We start from the raw sequence: 20675 nt of genomic DNA, 5'->3' as shown, positions 1-20675 counted from the left end.
CGAATTATATTTGAAATGACGCATTTAAGTGACATCGTACGGACACCGCATCCGCACGTGTCTACGACATGTATTTGCTTCTTTGCAAGCTTTGGGAATGTTAAGGGGGTAATCAGTTTGACTGAATCATCTGACTGTTTTGTCGACGTTCCCATTGTAGCGTCTTATAATCCGGTGCGCCTTATCTATGGAAGATATAGGACCAAAAACTATTTTTTGGGGGGTGCGCCCTATAACCCGGTGCGCCCTATAGTGCGGAAAATACGGTACTTACCTACAAACCCATTGTCTACACATTCACACCCACATACCTACCTACTTACCTAACCATTGTCTCTACAAATCTTTCACAATGCTTGATTCTTTCATATTAACCAGAAGCTTGATGGTAATGTACCTAAAATGGGTCCTATCAGTTCCATATTGATTGTAGTAGGTCTGTTTGATATTAGTTTGGAGAAAGACGTTAGAAAAGAGATGGCGGAAACTATAGAGCAATTATTCTTTAAAGGGACTGTGTATTGTAGGGCTCAGAGTGATAAAAAGTAATTGCAATTTAATTTATTAAAAAATATATATTGATTACAAATTTGGCAAAAATATATGAACTATCATATTATACACACTGTTCCTCTAAATAAATATTTAATATGGGACAATGTGGACAATGAACAAAGCAAAACACATTTCTGAGGTAGGGTTTTTCTTAACTATCGAAAATGTTTAAGTGTATTTATCTTAGTTTCCCTATGTATATGTGATCATTCTTTGTCTCTCTTTTAAGGAGTAAAGATCCTCCATGACTATATTTTACTTACTTATTTTCCCTATGTTCAATGTTTCAATGTATTGCATTTCAGAACTCATCTATTTTTCCCCATACACGCCCTGTATGTATGTTAATTCGCAACATCTCATATTTTATTCTTGCGCGAAATGTAAAAAAATGGTTTCCGTGCACTCTGGCCCGCATAACTAGAATCTACAGCGGGGACTGAATCAAAAAGCGTGACCAGGAGAAAAAAAAGAAACAGCTTATGTCTGCTCTTTTAACTTCCAGCGTGATCTGAGCACCATCGTAATCGGATTAGATGCCACTTATTGACTCACTTCATGTAGTGAGCGTTTGCTTTGCTTCCACCTGTCATCTGATAATTGAGCAAACGGCTCCTATTAGCGATTCAAGATTAGCAAGTGTATCTAATTATGTGGCCGGTGAGGGATTGCTTTTTTTTGCATATCGCCCCAGAATCCTCCTTCCAACTGCTTCAGGCTCAAGGACAAACAACTTCATTTTTCATCATCCGCTCATCTACCGAACAACCATTTTTTATTGGGCAGATCTGAAAAAAGAATCTATTCAGAGCTCTGCAGGACGTCCACGTTTCCTCCGTTTCCTTTTATGTCCATGCACATGTCTGTCCTTTGATGGCTCCAGCAAGACTCCTTGTCTTAGCACTTGCTGTTTGGTGACTGCTTGCGCCTTTAAAAATCAAATTCATTTGCGCTCTTGGCAGGAATCAAGATTCATTTTTTGGACATTTTTTAAGCAATTATTTATCATAGTGGAATAAAGACGCTCAAGTGTCGTACACAAATTATTGTATTCATTAGATAGATATATTTTACTCTCCAACTAACGTAAAATCATTCGGACTATAGTGCGCACCCGATTACAAGCCGAACACACCACATTTTATGGACTTTACTGATTTAGTTCTAACACAAGCTGCACCTGTATATAGGCCGCAAGAGCTCACATTAAATCATGTATCAAAGTCACAAGTTTATTCCAAACCTGAATTTTAGTGCCACAATTATGACTGGGGGTTTTGGGGTTTTTAAGGGTTATTGTTCTATCTTCGTTATTCATTATCCATTATCCGTTATCGGTTAGTTCATAATACGCTACAAAGCCTAGGAGCTGGGACACTTACTCTCAGCCAAAAGGCCAAGCTAAGGTCTTAGCCCTAAAGCCCCGCTGCGATCATTGCGAATGCACCGTTCCCGGAGGTACTGCAATACTGGGCCGATGCGTGGAGTGGACAGAGCAAGCTCTTATTCCATCTTTTTTTGGTTTGAACAAATCTATTGACACTAATAACAGCAAACAAACAATGTGAGGTTTGGACAACCCTTCTCAACAACCTTAACAGCAATCAAGCATATTCACAATTTCTTTATGTCTGGCAATATGACGTTTTAAATTTTTTCTGACATTTTTAACCTCTTTTTTATAGCTCGGTTTGAACAAACTTATTGATACTAATAACAGCAAACAATTAATGTGAGGTTAGAACAACCCTTCTAGACAATCTTAAATGCAATCAAGCATATTCACGATGTCGTTATGTAATATTTTTGTTAGGGTCATTAGATGCGTACAGGCTATAGTCGATTGTTCTTTGGCCCGAACGCTTCCACCAACACCAACAGCAGCGAACAATAACGACAATCTCATCTGCAAACACGCATATTCACAATTTCGTTATATCTGACGATATGATATGACAATATGACGTTTTTACACGTTTATCTGACATTTTTTTGGTTTGAACAAATTTATTGACACTAATAACAGAAAACAATCATGACAATCTCAACAGCAATTGAGCACATTCACAATATTATATTTCAATATGACGTTTAACAGCAGACACAATGTGAGGTTTGAACAACCCTTCTCGAAAATCTTAATAGCAATCATCTCCAGATAAAGTACATAATGTAATCAACGCAGTCGGCAACATAAAGGGAAAATGATACCGGTATTTACAATTTATTGCAGACCTTTAAAGTCCGGGTCCCGTTAAAAGTAATCCAATGAAAAAAAAGGTATATTTCCAAAGTTAAGGGTGGGAAAAATAAATATCCACTATTGTCCGCTGCAACAACAAATAGATTTAACTCAGCTTCACCCGACTTCCCGTCAGCCCGCGTTTGCTCCGCCCCTTCTTTTTGATTCGACGGTAGAAAACATATCACAATAAGTCTCTAAAATAAATACATTACAAAAATATTTAGTTGCAAATACATATTATACATGGTTACACATATTTACAAAGAAAGACGGTACACCGAGAGAGTTTTCAAAGTTTTAATAATAATAATATAACTTTCATCCCAAACCGTGCCTGTGAAAGGTACCACCACGCTACTCCTAACACGCTCGCTATGCATGAAGTGTAGCCGTTAATCAAAACTGCACCTCAATTGCGAAATTCACGGTAAACCGTCCTCATCTCTCTCCTTATAACTGTCGCCATCATGCGCATCTTCCTCATTATAGGAAAGAATCTTTGTCAAACGTACAATTCGATCGTAACGTAAACTATGAGGATGCAGGCTACTTCGGCGCACTCAATCCACCGGTCTAAATCTTACCTTTCGTACTCAAGTGCCGCTGGTGGCCGTTAGAAAAATTTCATAAATTGGCCGCTTCACTGAATAAGCCGCAGGGCTGAACATTTGGGAAAAAGCAGCGGTTTATAGTCCGGAATTCACGGTATCATTAGGTCAGGCAATTCATACAACCGACAGCGAGTGCTAAGCCACGCCCACCAGAATTACGCTATCCATGTGTCACAAGCGGAGCAAATGTGGGGGCCGACTTAACAACAGTGAACGACTCTCAAGTCGATATTTCTGATAGCATAGCCGTATCATTTTTTCCAGATTATGCATATTTATCTTAAAAGTCAGTAGAAAAGGGCCTAAATTATTATATGCACAGTTATATTCATGCATCAAGGTGTCCGAAGACGCTAACCTTGTATGAGTGGATGTGAAATGTTGGCAATCTATCTCTCCAGGTTTCTGTTTCATGGTAATTTACCAAATTAACATGGCAGGGAAGGGCTACACGTCATGCTGCGAGGCTGATAGTGTGCTGTGTTGTAAGGAATTAGTTGAATGTTTAACCAAATGATTTTCCCAGCATTTTTTTCCAGCTGTTAAAGTAGGCGTCAAAACGGGGGTTGGCTGTATAGGTATTCATCGTGATGGTTGATTTTACATATAATAACAGTAATGAGTCGGATCATATCTAAGATTTCTACGAAAAGGCCAGAACCTGTCAGTCATCAGCGATGCGAGACGTGGGTTTGAGCCCCTTCTCTGACAGGGAGCTTAAGTCTTTAGTGATCTACATTACAAGTGACCCAGACACATCGCCGAACCATTTTGATACAAAACACTGTACAAGCGTGTGGCTCACATGTGTATTGGTTGTTATACAAAGATGGCCGACCTAAAATGGCAGCCACAGGCTGTCATCTGCCTCATATTCAGTCGTTGTTTTCTTTTTACATTCATTAAAGATATTAAGAAGACATTCCAAGGTTATAGACACTTTTTAAGTGCAATTTAAGGTCAAAATCAGTTGACAATTATCAGATATTCTTTATCTTAAGGCATTCAATGCCCTAGAGCCGGGGTCACCAAACTACAGACCGTGGGCTGTATCAGGGCCCCCAACAGATTAAATCCGGCTTGCGAGATGATGCTGAGAGAAGTATAAGAAAAAGAATGAGCCACTTCTTGACAAAAATGACCTTTAGTTTTTAATATGTCCAATGGAGGTCACCAAATAATCCAATAAAACACCTTTAAAGTAGCCCTATTGCATTTTTTCAATGCTCAAATTTAGTTCTTGAAAAAAATGTTGATATCACTCGAAGTTAAAATTTTTATTGAAAATGCATATCATTATTTGTATATTTTGTTTGTTTCAAAACTAACTGGAAAATGGTCGTTTTAGAAGGAAATTATAGATGAAACACGGCTTGTACAGGTAAATGTAAACGGGAAAAAATGAATGGGCTTATGCTTATCTATTTTCATCATGTATTGCCAACGTGTCTGATTTAAGACTCCCCATGGGCAAATACGTACTCAAAATTAAATCAAAGTTTGACGACCTCTGCCGTAGAATATATGGCATAGAGCAAGGGTGTTAAACACATTTTATTTGAAAGCCGCATCAGTGTAATGGCTGTTCACAAAGGGCCGGATGTAACTAGTGAAAAGCTGATAAAAAAGAAACAAAAGGAAAAGAAAAAAGAAGGAAAAATTCAGGAAAAAGCCAGAAAAAAAAGAAACAAATGAAAAAAAAAAGAAATAGACAACAAAAAGAAAAAAGTAACAGCTAGGAAAAATAAACACAATGAGATTTTTTTAAAGGAATTAAAAAAAAAAGAAAAAAACAGGGAAAAAGAAGAAAAAGTTTGTGTTGCATTCAAATGATTTCCAATTATACCAAGTCAATCTTGTTGCCAACATTGTACTTCCACTAAAAAAAATGTGATTAAATACAGTTCTGTATCTTGCAACCGACAAAATAAGCCCCCAAAAATGTTAGTGTTAGCGTCAAAAGATACCAGGAAAAAATAAATGAAAATCTTGTGAAAGAATTGTTGTAAAAACAAATGACGTTTGTAGGCCGTAAAACCTTTGCAATAATACATTAGTCAATTCATTCAAAAGTGAAACATTTTTTTGCATTGCGGGAAACTCAGCAAAATGTAACTTGATGTCAAGTTTTGGAGATGTTTGATAATGATTTAGATGCCACACTTGGGATTGCCGTTGCTCACTGTTGTTTCAAGCGTTGCTCACCAACTTTGTGTGAACGCTCAGACCCGTGGAAAATTAGAGGGAACATTTTTGGGCAGTGGGAAGTGGTTATCTTCTATTGCAGGAGTTTGTCGTTTATTTCCTAGGCAATTTGTTGCTTTTCTTGAAGGCTAGCTTTAGCAAAGTCAGCTCCATGTTTGGTGTCAAAACGTCAATGCAGATTGTACTCCTTGACAACTAACTTTGCCTCCTTACACAAAAGACATACCGTTCTTTCTTCTTCAGGAACAAACAAGTATTCGCCTACCTGTCTTTATCGAAACAATCTTCTTTCTGCATCACCCTTTCTTTTTCTGGACATTTTGAAATCATTATTCATATCTAAATTCTACCTGCAGGCATGTATTAGGAAACACTGCTCCGGCTATCAATGTTGAAAGGCATGGTGGGAAATGTAATTTTTGTCAAAGACAGCTTATTTCTTTTTTTTGCTATTTATTTTTAGACACAACTCTTAAAGGGACAGTGTGTAATATTTGTTGCCTCCTTGTGGTACAAAAAAAACGTTCATTCAATGAAAAAGACATTGATATAAATAGTAGGCAAAATACATGAACTATCATAACAATGTTAATTTTTATAAAAAATCATAGGTCAAAAAATGTGTATTTCTTTATCATAATGGAATCCCTACCTTGAGGCAACCTCCATGTTTGTCTGTAAGCTTGCTGCATTTGGTACTGGTTTTTGTTCGCATAACAATACAGTGCCATCCAGTAGTAAAATACTACATACTTGGCTTTAAGCTCTCGTGGGCCACATAAAATAACATGGCTGGCCACATCTGGCCCGTGAGTCTCGAGTTCGAACCATGTGGCATAGTCTATGGCTTGACTTGAGGAGCTTCATCTCCATCAATTGTTCTTTGTGTTTCACAAGGAAGCTGCCAGATGCCATTGAATACATCCTATGTTAAATCATTTTCGCACTGTGTATGTGAACGCCCTGATCGTCCCCAAGTCAAGTGCTCTTGATCACATGAAGCGCATTGTCGTCGCTGTCCGTGGTTTTGAAGCCCTCTGCAGCCTCCCCGGCATGTTTTATTGGCTTCTCGCTGGTGGACAGCGTACACTATTTTTTAAACGAATTGCGTCTCGCTTTGCTTGTTGACATTTTTATAGATCCTTCTTTCAGCCAGAGGCTCACTGGGATTTTTTTCTGTTCCTGCCACCCTGCAGTCTTGTCGCTTAGAATTCTACCATCAGCTTTTTTGGGGTTCCTTACATTCCACAGTTGTCAAATGGAGCTAAAGCTCTCAAACAACAACAGTTGTGTTTTTCTTTGCTGGTTCCATTTTTGCTGTAGTGTGCGGAAACTGAAATGTAGCCCGCCAGAGTCATATTATATTGAATTTGTTGATTTTGATCTGTATTGTATTCAATGTGACACCTTTTCTTCTTCCTTATGTGTGACTTCTTTATTTGTGTGGTCGTGTTTGTAGACTGGCTGAGATGGAGAACCAGAATTGTTCCTTCTTCACCGACAGCCTTTCACCCGATGAAAGTCTGTGAGTATTCCTGCAAAACAAAGCCGCTCATGAAGGCCACCGCCTTGCAATGTGATTGTGTTCATGTGCGCATTTGCATGTTTATATGAATCCAAATCATTTTGAGTTTTTTTTCAAATCTACTTTAAGCCCTGTGTACAGTCTGTGTTCAAAGAATGTTTGTTATGTTTTGGTGAGGAAGATACAAGCGCAGACACGTGAGCATTGTAAGAGTTTATTTTGGGGCAAAGCGACCTAGCAAAAGGAGCTTTACGATTGGGGGGGGGAGAAGATGAGTAACAAAAACAGTCCAGAAAACACTCACAGCTGGTAAAGTTCAGTAAGTTCAAAACAGATCAAAGCTACTTAGGCTGGAGATCAGGAAAATCAAGCGTAAACAGTGATCTGACAGCTTTTGCTGTTAGCACAGACCTTAAATACTGGATTTTAATTAGAGTCAGGGGTTATGGAGAAACTGCTGTGTGGTCCTCTAGTTTGTCTGTTTATTAACACTATCTGGAGGGCAGTGGGGTGCTGGATCTTAACATTATTTTGGTTTCATATTTGTTAATCAAACTCAAATTCTGCTTTTAGTTTTGATATAAATGTATAAATTATATTGATTGACAATATTCATGTTACTATAGAAAAAGTATTTTTTCCAATTATGGGTATTGAAAAATAGTGCTACTATTATTTTAATCCGGATTTAGCAGTTAACTGACTTACGCTGCAAATAAATATATAATGATCCATTATCAGATAATTTCACAAATTTTAATTTTAAATATCGTTTCTTTTTAACTTTTTACTCCACGGCAAATAGGCAAAATTATGCTCCAATTTTGTTACCAATTTCAAAAGAACTCTACCAAAATTATAAAAATTGAATAAGAATAATAAGCAACATTATATGTATTTTTAAATGAGATGAAACTAAAAATACTTTAAAATTAGCCGTTTTTTTGCTATTTATTAATATTAAATATATGATACAGTACTTGAATAAGCACAATTATTTGCAATGATTTTACTAATTTATGAAAAAAGATATTCCTAACAGCAACATTTTTTTATCAAAGATCAATAAATACTTTAAAATAAAAGAAAAATCTGCTATGTGATCGATCAAATTTTGTTGGTTTAGATTTATCATTTTAGAATTCACTAAAAATCAAGTTAGTTTACAAGTAAAATTTTAAAAACACGTCTCGTGTGTACTTAAATTATCTGCCAATGGAACACTCTTCTTATTTTACTGTGTGGAAGTAATTACACCCCCCTGGGTGTCTAACTTGAGGGATGGGGACCAGATCTGGCCCAGGCCATGCAATATTGTAGCCTGCGAAAGCATTAATATTTGTAATTTTACAATAGTTTTGTAAAAAGTGTAACAGGTCCAGTGTATGTGTGGGATTGATTTTATTTTTGTTTTCTATTTATATGAGTGTGTGCGGGCTGCCAACAGTTTTTACCATCTCCCTGATTGGTGGCATTTGCCCCGCAGCTCTGTGCAAACGACGCTGTGATCTCAGAGCATCTGTCTGTCGAGGTGTTCTCATCAGGATTTCATTACCATCAGCTTTATGTACGTGCTTCTTGGCATGAGCTGGAGAAATGCGAATGTGCGCTCATGAATGTACTATGTACTAGTATGTCAGCAGCAACATTCCCTAATGAGATCCAAGATAACAGTTGTATATGTCTTCCTTGTTGAGGATGACGCTAACGCTCTCTTGATGGAAACTGAGATGGCGGTTTTCGTTTAGCATTTGTGGTGCGCACTACAATGTGTCATACTTGGAGCATACACATAGTGAGTGCATTGCGCCGTTTGCAACCTTGGAAGCTCGTGAGTTAAAAAAGACAAGTCACCAAGTTTACAGTACTTGAACATTGCATTGTGTGTATGTTTGAATGTGTGTACGTTATGATTATCGGTCCATTATAATCTAATAATACTGTAATAATGATAATGTACTTAAGAGACCCGCTGTTTTCCAATAGCCACAATTATTCACAAGACAAGACATCCTTTGGCTAACTAGTATACTTTTTATGAGTAACATAATAATAGAATGGTTTCAGATGTTCATAAAACAATATTTAAGAGGGTTCATGTGTTTTTTTTGGCAAAATAAAGGAAATTGTATTTATTATTAGTGTCAGTATGTAATAGCATTGTAAAATATTACTCAAGCATCAGTCAGAAAAAGATACTGAAAAAAAGGTACAATATCTCTGTCTAGATTTCTAACGTCTTGAGTGAAAGGATGATGTTGTTTTCAACTGCAAATGGTGTAAATTGTTATAAGCGGCCCCAATTATCTTTTTATTGCCAAGATTTTTTTCTACTGATTTTTATTTCAAAGTCAAGACGTTGTTATTCTATTGCTGCAAACATATTTATTATGAGAACGCCCGTAGGTTGTCATAGAAGTGACAAATGTCAAAGTGGCCTAACAGTTTTCTTATTGCAAGCCTTGGATTGAATGGATTCCCCGCTGTTATGTATCTATGTTGTTTTTTTCCATATTCGTTTTGCTATGATGAATGGGCTTGGTGCTGCCTGTGGCTTAGTGCGCTGGTTTCTTTGTTATGGGCCAATTCAGGGATGAAGATCAGTACCTCCTGCGCCACCCCAGCCCAGCCTTGGAGCATGACTCCCCCTGTGGGCAGCTCATGCTGCTGGCCCACCTGGAGCACCAAGACAAGGAGCAGCTCCAGTGCACCCTGGCCCGCCTGGAGAATGAAAACAGGTGAGCTTACACCATGCATGGGACAAGTCAATGTACAATTGATTCTGGTAAAACGCTCGAACATATTCAGAAAGAATAACCATGTAATCCATTAAAAATGTATGTCAAGCTTCAGCGAAAATCCATTTACAACCTGTCTTTAATTTACCTTGCTTCATCGTAAAGACATTTTGTATTGGGCCATTTGGAAGAAATAACACAGCCAAGTCACTTTCTGTAGTACACATAATGTGAACAACAACTGTTTGTAATGGAAAATGTGACGTTAGAAATATTTGACCTACATAGATAAACTGGACTCATTTGAGCAGTCATTGAACCCAAAAGAGGTATTTTTGCTTAAATAAACAGAAACTAAAAGAAATGTATGTCTTTCGTCAGTCAAGTCTATGGACTGCAGCCAAATCACTTGTCTTCAACTTTATCTGTTCTCGCGCAGGAAATCTTCCACTTTCATAAACTTAATAACAGCAAATTGGTCATTCAATTCAAAAAAAGCGTTGGTCAATTCTTCGTATAGAAAGGTACTGCGCCTTTAAGAGATTACTTAAGTACATCACTACTGCCCAGATGTCATTTGCCTTATTGTTGAAGAGCTCACTTTTGCAGAAGTAGCAAGGTAAGTAAAAACCAATGGCTCAGTCATTCTTTGTTAACTTTTATATTGAGCAGAATTGTCGCTGTTTATGAGAGTTCGGTTTATGACTTACCTCCTTATTTCCCAACAATTCCCTCTATGAATACTTTGTGTCAGTTGTTGTTCTGACAGCTGTGTTTACCATTGTACCTGTAATGTAATTAGCAGGCTGTAGTAAATTAATATAACGTTTACTGATCTATTGGACTTTTAACTTAAAATGTTGGATATGACCTAGTGGTGTACATTATAAATTTTACATTTTGTTTTAAAAATGTTTAATTTTTACTTTTTTATGTAAAAAGGTTGAAAAACACTGCCTTATAGCAGTCAAGGACGAAAGGGGAATATTTGGAAAACACTTAATGGAATCAGTAATCACATTTAAACATGTTTCATAGGGGTTTTGAGGGATCAGAGATACATTTGAGTGATTTGTCTCTGTGAATATTTGTTAGTACAATAACACAGTTTTGTGCTTTGTGCGTGTGTTTGTGAAACACTTTCTGTTTTTACTTGCAGACCTCCCACAGTGAACAAAATCTTCACACTCCAAATCCTATTGAACATGGCACTGTGACATTATTTGTGCATATAAGGACTTTCACACTATTAGTGTGATTTTTATTGAAAGTCAAAGTAATCCTTTAGTTCCAGTCTTGCGGGTCTCCCACATGGAGGATTCACAATGCGCTGGGGTGCAATGGAGGCACGATGGCGTGAGCGCCCTACTTGGCTATTTATTTGTAAATAGGGCAACAAGGCAGAACTTAGCTACTGTTTGTTAGGCTAAACACCAAAATTATTCAGCTTAAGATCTATTTTCATTTTGGATCTGACTGCCTACGAAAAAACTGGATGAAAACTTTGACAAGCGCCTGAAGTGAAATCAAGTCACATTTATTTGTATAGCCGTTAATCACAACAATTTTTAAAGAGTTGCACAGATCACATACACATCATTCTTGATCTGAAACCTATATCAGGGAAGGGAAAAACTCAAAAAGACTCAGCATGAGGAAAATGAAGAAAGCTTGAGAAGGGGTCATTAAAGAGGTAATTCCCCTTGCATGTTGAACAGGCGTCAACAGATGTTGCAAAGGCATCAACAGAAAATACCAGGTCAACATCAGCATTAAATATAGTGTAAGTAATAACAAAAATCCTGCATTAAGTCCAGTTGACAGCAACAACATGCTTCCTGTCTTAAAATCGCAACTGATACACAAGGTTTTAGATGATGGTATGTATCAGGTCAAGGTACCCGTCCAATGGTTCAGAGTGCATGCACCCTGCAACATCCAAGCTTGTCTTTCTTTCTCCCTCAGCCACAGAAAAGGACAAAAAATTAGTATGTGGTCAACATCAATCATAAACCTTGGACTATACTGTGGGTCTAAAGTCTATATTTAAACATTTTACTGAGGTTTTAGATCTTAGGGGCCGGTCACACAGACATTTGCGGCTGAATCACGGCCAGAAATTTCTGCCTGTGAGGCGGACGCTATTGGACGCTTTGAGATCGCCATACAGACGAGATACAGCGATACAGCAGTGATTAACACGCAGTCTGAAATTCGCGCGCGGGTGGCAGCGCGAAAAAGTTTTGCGCTGCTCAATTCTTCAGAGCGCGGGTACACAGCCTTTCACGAGCGTATCGAGGCTGAACCACGGCCAGAAATTTCTGGCCGTGAAGCAGACACTGTTGGGCGCTGTTGGACGTTTTTAGACCGCCATATAGACGAGATACAGCAGTGCTTTACTCGCGGTCGGAAATTCACACGCGGTTGGCCACGCGAAAAAGTTTTGAGCTGCTCAAAAGTTTGAGCACGTGTTGAACCGCGTGCCGCACACGTGGTAAACACGAGGTAATGACGCGGAAATGACGCGGAACGACGTGCTCTGGCCGCGGCCAGGGCGTGGTTACACATGGGTAGGACGGGAAATTTCAGCGGGTAATCGTGGGTGGAGCATGGTAATAGCATGTTCTGCGCCTGTATCGCGGTGTTATTACGTGAAATTAGCGTGTTACGCGTGTGACAGTCAAACGCCTTTCTCCGCGTATATACAGCGCGATTTGCCGAGCACACGTCAGTTGTGCTCGAGACGTCAAGGGGGTGAACATGGATCCCCGTCAGAGTAGTGACCTCGTCTTAATCCATTTTTATTTCTTGACATTTCTTTTCAAGATAATAAAATAAAAATGATGCCATAGCTTGAAATCTTGATCTTCACGGGACTGTGTCTTGAGCGGTTATGATTTCTACAGCCCGGTGTTATCCGAGAAATGCATCCCTGCCGAGATTTGCATCCCCTCGCTACTACAACCACTTTTACCTCGTTTTATCTCACTTTTAGGGAATGTAATGGCGAACATATAACCAAAACCACTTTGTCTTGCATTTGTTGGGAATGTAATACAACTTAAACCATTCCGTCTTTGTTTTTGTTGTGAACGTAATCGAACGGTAAATCCTCCCCCCCTCGCGTGAACGCGCATTCTGCTGCACTTCCAACAAAAGCGATCGTATTCTATATAAAACGCTTATTAAAACAATAAAGCGAGCTAATTATAACAATTGGTCTATATAATGCGTTTATTTAAACAATATAGTGCGGTCGTATTCTACAAAATGCGTTTGTTAACGCGGATGAAAAAGTCAAAAGCGATCGCAGCAGAATGCGCGTTCACGCGAGGGGGTGGGGGGTGGGGGTGTTGCGTAGGAGTCGGATTTGGGCACAACACCGGCTCGGGAGCTTTTATACCCGTGGTCCACACGAGAAAATGACGCAGAAATGACGCGATGAGGAAGCGGAACAGTCGCCGGCGTCTGTTTTGCGGGCATACCACCGATGAACAGCGGGTTGGCCAATTTTGCGCATTTTCCATCGCGGGCAACCACGGGCAAAAAAACAAGACGCAAAATTTTAGCCGTGATTCAGCCGCAAACGGCTGTGTGACCGGCCCCTTATCTCAGAGAGCAGAGCATTCCACAGCACCAGGGCCTCGAGTCTGTAGGTTTGTTTTGGGCGCTTGGTAGCAGTAGTGGGCCAGTATTTTCAGAGTGGAGGCTCCTAGCAGGAAGATAGGGCTCAATCAAAATATTTATTTTTTCTTTTTTGAATGACAAACAAATTTTATTTTTATTTCATTCCTTTTCCTGCCACTGTCCTGTTCAGGGTGCTCCAGAGCGAGTATCGGCGTCTCAAGTGGAAACACGAAGAGGCGGCGTCGCTTCCCATGCTGACGGAGGCGGGTGAATGCTCGCCGGCTGCAGGCGGTCAGCAAGATGAGGAGCTCCTGGCCGAGGCGCGCGTCCTCCGCCAGCACAAGACGCGGCTGGAGACGCGTATGCAGATCTTGGAAGACCACAACAAGCAGTTGGAGTCGCAGCTGCGGCGGCTGAGAGAGCTGCTGCTTCAGGTAAAAGACTCACCTCAACTCTTACGTTACTTGCCGGTCATTTCATTTGTTGGAATGTTATTTTGGGTTGGCTTCAATATTTTTGTCTAAAAGGTTTGAATTATAAGATCTTTGGGGAAATAGTGAACAGAACTCCCACCTTACCATCTCATTGATTTCAGAATTGTGCACCTATACTTATCTATTTTCAACAATAAAAATAACTAATGTTGAGAAGGATTTTGACTGTAGTGAAAGAAGTAATAGTGTGACTGTAGATTTTTAGCTGAAATATATGATTATTTCATCACGAAAAATGAAAACGTGCAAAGTAAGCTTGGCCTAAAGTTAAATCAATCATTAGCCATATTTTTGCGCAAAGATAAAATCAAGTTTTTGCAGAAAAAATGTATTATTCTGTATATTTGGCTTGATTTTTAGAATAAAGGTTTTGTGGTGCGATTAAATAAATCTAATTCTGTTTTTACAAGTAAACTCTGACTATCTTTATAAGGTATTATTAAAAATATTTTTGCTTGAAAAAAAACATATTTGCAGAAAAATGTATATTTGTTCTTATTTTAGAATAAAGGCTTTTGGTCGAATAACTAATTCTATTTGTTTTTTTACAAGTAAACACAGACTGTCTTTACAGGGATAAAGGTATTGGTTTTTTTTTTATAAAAAAATCAAATTAAATAATTTTTTTAAATTATAAAAAATTCAATATAATTTTCATCAAAACGAAGGTGCTGTCTGCAAATTGAAAAGTTCTACTCGCTGATGCCATCTCCTGGCTCAAGCTATCTTTACTGCCTCTGTCAAGCTCCTTTTGTGGCGCCTGCATGTTTGTCCATTTCACTTGGGTTGAAGTTTAGACTGTGTTTGGAACATGCCTTTTCTTACTTTAACTATTTCCATTCTACACTAACCAAAATTGTATGAATAAGCATCAAATCCTTCTCCACTCGAAACAGTGAAAAGTTGTATTTATTAATGTTAATATGAGCATAAAGCTTTGTGGTTTTCAGTTACATGTTATGATTAAAAAAGTCAAGATTTTAGGACACAAAGGTAATTCCAAATTCCCTCATTCAAGTGGAAGTCATTCTCTTAACTCATTCACTGCCATTAAGTTTCATTAAATAACCTAATGTCAAAAATGTTTATAACAGTCAGTGAACGAGTTAAAAAAAAGTGTAATGTTTTTTTTTTAATATCATTACAATCTTTTGGTGTTCCTATGACATGTTTCATCTATTTTTGCTCTAAACTGCTTTATTGTTGATGATATTTGGACTATCTATGAAAAAGCCCCACACGGGCATTTTCTTCGCACACTTGAGAACTTCTATTATGCCTGAAAATCTTAGGCTCTGCCTCTGTGAAGTGGCTGATGGCCGCCGCTGGAGGGAAAGACAACCTCTTTACCTCAATAGCAGACCAACGATATTTATGTTTGCGCCTCACACGTTAGAGACAATCATGTCTTTGCTTCTGGAATCCATTACGCGGAAAATTGCGCCACGTTTTGTGTAACCGGTGTTTTGAGTTGAAAACACCTGGACATTCTTTGAATGCTTCTCCACACATTTGGAAACGCTCGGAGGTTATTAGGCCTCTCGATCGCCGTTTACGATATTGAATATGTAAAATCGGAGTGCGAAGGCATGGCAGGGAGTGGAATGAAAAACCGTTGCGGAAGAAGAAATCAACAGCACATTATACAGAAGGAAGAGTATTAAACTGCAGGGGATTATTACCGGAGAAATTGAGGCTGGTAAATGTAAAACTGACAATCTGAGTCGTAATCATACAAATACAGGTCACCCTTCACTAAATGGCTCAGGTAGGTCAATTAGTGGCGAGGATATTCGGCAGGAAGGAAGAATTTCTAAAAATAGACAGCAAAATAACACTGCAGCTCTGAAAGAAGTCTTCTGTTTCGATAATCCTTTTCTCCTTGGACCAGGATTGCGCATCCATTTCCTCCAGAAATGGTAGCAAAGAAAAAAAGCTTTTGTGTATGATGGCCTGAGCCCTTTAAATCCTCGACAAACACACACACACACACACACACACACACACACACACACACACACATCACTGTAACCTTGCTCGCTCACCTTTTATTAGCTTTGGTCATACAAAATAAAATATCACCGGTACTTGGAAACGAGCAAAAATTTCTTTTGTGGCAAATGGCCTGAAATTTTAAGCATTTTAAAGGGACACTGTGTAGTAATTGACCACTAGATGTATTCTATAGTGCAACCGAAAACTTGTGCTACAAAGCACAAGGAAGAATACAAACTAAGTGACTGCACTATTTTTCTACTCATTTTTTTTCGCCCAGCCTTTGACAAGATTTTTGGGAGTACTTGAAGCAGCAAGATGGCAGACAATCATCTTGGGTCCCTTTTCGATGTTATGTAAAATGAATACACATTTGTTGACTTGTGTATTTTTTTTTTAAATGTGTGGTTATAAGTTGTTTTTGTTGTATATGTAAATACAGTTCATATGTTTTTGCATATTAATCAAATCAGTGTTGTTTTTTTAATTGAATTAGGTTTTCTCCAGGAAGCTAAATAATACAAAATGTCCCTTTGGGTGTAGAAAATCAATTGCCAATAATTCTGAAGAAACCTGTTTAATATTTCTAATATGAGAAATATATCCTCACATGTTTATGTATTCCTCATTCTTGCATGATAAATAAAGCAGAAAAACATACATGTTTTTAACACACCCCAGAAAATCATTGGCTGCTCCCTGGCCAGTCTGGTTGACATTATCATCTTGTGATACCACAGCAGAGCCATCAATTTTCTCAACCTAGCCATTACCTCTTTGACCTGTTGCCCTCTGCTGGTTTAAGATCAGGTGATTGTGTAAATTTGTAATTGTAATCCTGTGCAGTCCTTTGAGACATTTTTGTGATTAAGGGCTATATAAATAAATTTGACTTGGTAGGTGCTACAGGTCCCATAATACAAGAGCCGGTTGAGAGACAATTCCGTCCCCAGGGCTTTCTCTAGCAAACTGTGACAAGTACATATTTGTGAAAAATAAGTATTCATATCTTATTTATTACCTTATATGGGATTCTTTGTTGTTGCTAAATGTTATTGCACTATTTTTGATTGCACAATTATTACAACTAGGGCCATTCTCCACTACCCTGTATATACTTATTTATGCTTATTTATCCTGACAATATTTTTATCTTATTTTTCTCATTAATGTCTTTATTAGGTGTTAATTCTGGAGTGCCACGTCTAATCTTGTTTTAAACAATTTTTATTAATGACAATAAAGACCATTCTTTATTTTTCATCCCGCTAAACTATGTTAGAAGCGAATCTTTGACGATCTCTTTTGAATGGTATGATGCTAATTTTTAGGATATGTGTGTCTCTGTGCTAACAGCCCAAAGAAGATTCCGAGGCCAACGGTTCAGAACCGTCGACTCTGTCCTCGCCGGTTTCCGGAGGGGGCATACAGGGGGGCGCGACTAGCAGGGAAACCACTGACACAGAAGCAGCAGGTCAGTCATTTCCCGTATCTGCCCACGTTGCAAAACCAAAATCGTATATGTGTGTTTCAGGAGACGACGCGGAGCATGAGCAGGATACGGTGCTGCAGCTACAGGAGGTCATCGAGCAGCTGAGAAATGTATTCCCGTCTGAACCGGGTCAGTGTAAACACATTCCAAAAATGACCACATAGATTAAGACCTACTAATGTGTCTGCTTTTTTGTGAAGGGTTGAGAAAGGGGGCATGGTCTTGTGCACTTTTGTGATAACTAATGTTGGGGCAAACTGAAAAACAGTAATTACTACAGATTCAGGTCAGAAATGATTCTGTTACCCCCCTGATTACTGACACCAAAAAATAACTAGTTACAAATTACCGTATTTCAATCACAAATAACCGTACATCACATATAAGCCAACCCAATGACACTACTTTAAAATTGGCACATACTAAAATAAATAGAAGTAAACGTGTACAGCAACAGGGAACCCTTCTCATATTTATTTGCTGGTAAAATTTTGAGAGTTGCAAATTAACACTCCATATCCATTTTGTCGCTGGGCTTCAAACCCCTCGAAGATCTCAATTATTGTGTCATGTCCATGTTTTGATACACCGTTTGCACATTTGGCCTGAAGTGCAATTTTCAGTGATGTAACCTGCTTGCTTTTTTTGGCCGCCTTTATCACGTTTAGCTCGAAGTCAACAGTATCGAAAAGGTGTTTTATTTTTGTTTTCCAGGCACAAAAAAAATTATCAAAATTCCGCACACTTTAATCATAATTTCTGGGGCGGAGTGTTCACGTTTACTCCATTGGTTTCATCCTTCTCCATACCCACCTCACCTTTCTCCCATGAGCTGCCTGCAGTTAGCTACTGGTGACACAACCAAATATCCTCATATATTCTGATCCCCCGGTGTAAGTATTTTATTTAATAGTTCAGATTTCAGCTTGAATGCGGATATATATATACACTGTAGTGGGAATATTTCCATGGGAAAAAAACGGGTTTGCTCCTACGCTATAATTCAACTGGTGCCATAATAACTGTTTCAGTCGTAGATAGGTGTAGATACATGTCCATCCTTTAGAGCGCTTGGCTGGTGTATCGGTGGTTGTAAGTGACAACATGAGTGATACTGAAGTATTCAAGATCTGAATAAGATAAATTGCAATAATAATGCTGCAACTCACCACAAAGTAACAAACGTAGAGTTACAATATTCTATTAAGAATAGATTCAAATAGTTATTATCGAGAAAAGTTATTTTGCGTTAGTCGAAACACCGATGATCACACCACAGCCTTGAAGTATTTTCTCTCAAAGTCTTCAGAGCGCTTAAGATTTTACCATTCTCTGTTGTGTGCCATCCTTTGAAAAAAAAGAAAAATCATATTGATCGTTTCAGGTTCTACGTCCCACCTCTAAAGGCAGCCTTGAGGCACGCATGACCCCAGGCTGCAGGAGCGCCACCTTGTGGGTTCTGGACCAGCTACATGGTGACCGACACAGCAGCTCAACCCTTCACTGAAAGCCTTTTTGTTGTGCAAACTGCAAATGGCCGACGTCTGCTGGACCTGGGCGGCTCCGGTCGCTCGGTCGGTCAATCGGTCGGCTGGCTTAACTCCTCGCTAGCCTGAGGCCTGACGCCGTGTGTTCTGGCCGGAGGCAAACTAGCAGCAGGAAGCTAGCCAAGTGGAGGAGACTCTGTGTGTGTGAGTCTGAGTGTGTGTGTGTGTGTGTATGTGTTCTTATTTTATGCATTCTTTGAAGGTGTGAAGCTTTATAAAAGTGGTTTTCAAACTGGGCGAGTCACATCTTAAAAGTTCCTCAAATGCATTTTTTTAAACAAGTGATCTGATATCATCGTTGTCATGTAAGAGAAAATAAAGCTTAATTTTTTAAAATTGTAATCAAACAAAGGTCTCAACGTGGTTCCCACGGGCACCAGGTAGCCTCCTAAGACCAAATGATATGTAATCAAGGTTCACGGATCCCTTAACCCTTTGAGCTGTCGGGGCACCAATAAGGACACAACTCTTGATAGCCTTCTCCACTGTTGTTGGTCCCTGTCCTGTTTTTGGGTTGTGGCAAAGTTGGCACCAGTCCATTCCTTAATGTTGTCAGCCCAGTTCTTTTTCCTCTTCTCCTCCTGCCCACTTGGACTGTGCCTTGGAGAATCATCTTGGCCAGTTCTAATCTCGTGGCGTGACCATACCACTGAAGTTTCTGTCCGCGCACAATTGACAAGTTCTTCGTAGGGTCCAATGGCGTTGCACACTGTTTTATTTGTCACATGAACTAAGTAGCTGATGGCTATAAGTTTCCTGTATCATCACATCTCCAAGGCCTGAATTTTCTTTTCCAGTTTTGCTGTGAGAGTCCATGTCTTGCAAGCGTAAAGGAAGACGGAAGTAACCAGCGCTTGCATGACTCTGATCTTTAAATTCACTGCTATGTTCTTGTCCCTCCAGATAGGTTTGAGTCTGTGAAGTACAGCTGCCGTTGGAGCTATCCTTGCTATGATTTGATCCAGACCCATATATCATCAGTCATTGTGATTTTTTAGGAAATTTCATTTTTAACTGGCATGATGTTTAGAAGTTGACTGAGACTATTTTAACCTCTAAAAACTGCAACCTGTTCATATCAGACTAACAAAATACTGACAACATAGTAAAAACATGTAAAGTTAGAAACTTTATGCTAATCAGTCACGAAAAAAATACGTTCTCAGATTCAAAAAGGTCGGCGACTCCTGCCTTGAGGCAAAAAATTCACAGAAATGGAGATAGGTTTTTTTCACATGACAGCGACGATATGATGGTGACATCAAATAAATCAAAAGTTACGAATGTAACGACGGTTCTATGAGTCCCTTTCGACCGCCAGAGGCGGCGTTTCAAGCACGGAATTTGACCTGCGCATGCGCAAAGGTGAAATCCCGTGCTTGAAGCACCGCCTCTGGCGGTCGAACGGGACGAGATAGAACTGATATCTTTCAAGGTTAGGGTTACAAAAGGTAGATGATAAGCAGATTTCAAGCAGCCATTTTTCCTCTAAGGATAAAAGAAGTCCTTTTATGATTGTTCAAAATACTTTCATCCCATGTACATACCGTCTCATGCGTCAGACTACCGCTTTTTTCCCACTTAGAGGCGCCTCCTGATTTAAAAAAAATATATAATTTGTAAATTAAAAAAAATTAAACA

The 20675-nt window shown here is 38.9% G+C and overlaps 1 protein-coding gene across 1 annotated transcript in view; it reads left to right on the top strand.

The window, feature by feature from the left end:
* Positions 1-19209, top strand: part of drp2 (dystrophin related protein 2) — a 290040-nt gene extending 270831 nt beyond the window's left edge. The window contains exons 20-25 of the mRNA XM_088344789.1: positions 7076-7141; positions 9733-9879; positions 13697-13940; positions 17352-17469; positions 17530-17616; positions 18872-19209. Coding sequence (XP_088200915.1) covers positions 7076-7141; positions 9733-9879; positions 13697-13940; positions 17352-17469; positions 17530-17616; positions 18872-18891 — 682 coding nt within the window. The 3' untranslated portion in view covers positions 18892-19209. The remainder of the gene's footprint in view (positions 1-7075; positions 7142-9732; positions 9880-13696; positions 13941-17351; positions 17470-17529; positions 17617-18871) is intronic.
* Positions 19210-20675: the final 1466 nt, after the last annotated feature.

The sequence above is a fragment of the Urocampus carinirostris genome, chromosome 9 (genome assembly GCF_059441175.1).
Source record: "Urocampus carinirostris isolate Australia breed hairy pipefish chromosome 9, RoL_Ucar_1.0, whole genome shotgun sequence".
Lineage (NCBI taxonomy): Eukaryota > Metazoa > Chordata > Actinopteri > Syngnathiformes > Syngnathidae > Urocampus > Urocampus carinirostris.
This window is presented reverse-complemented; position numbering and strand designations above follow the sequence as displayed.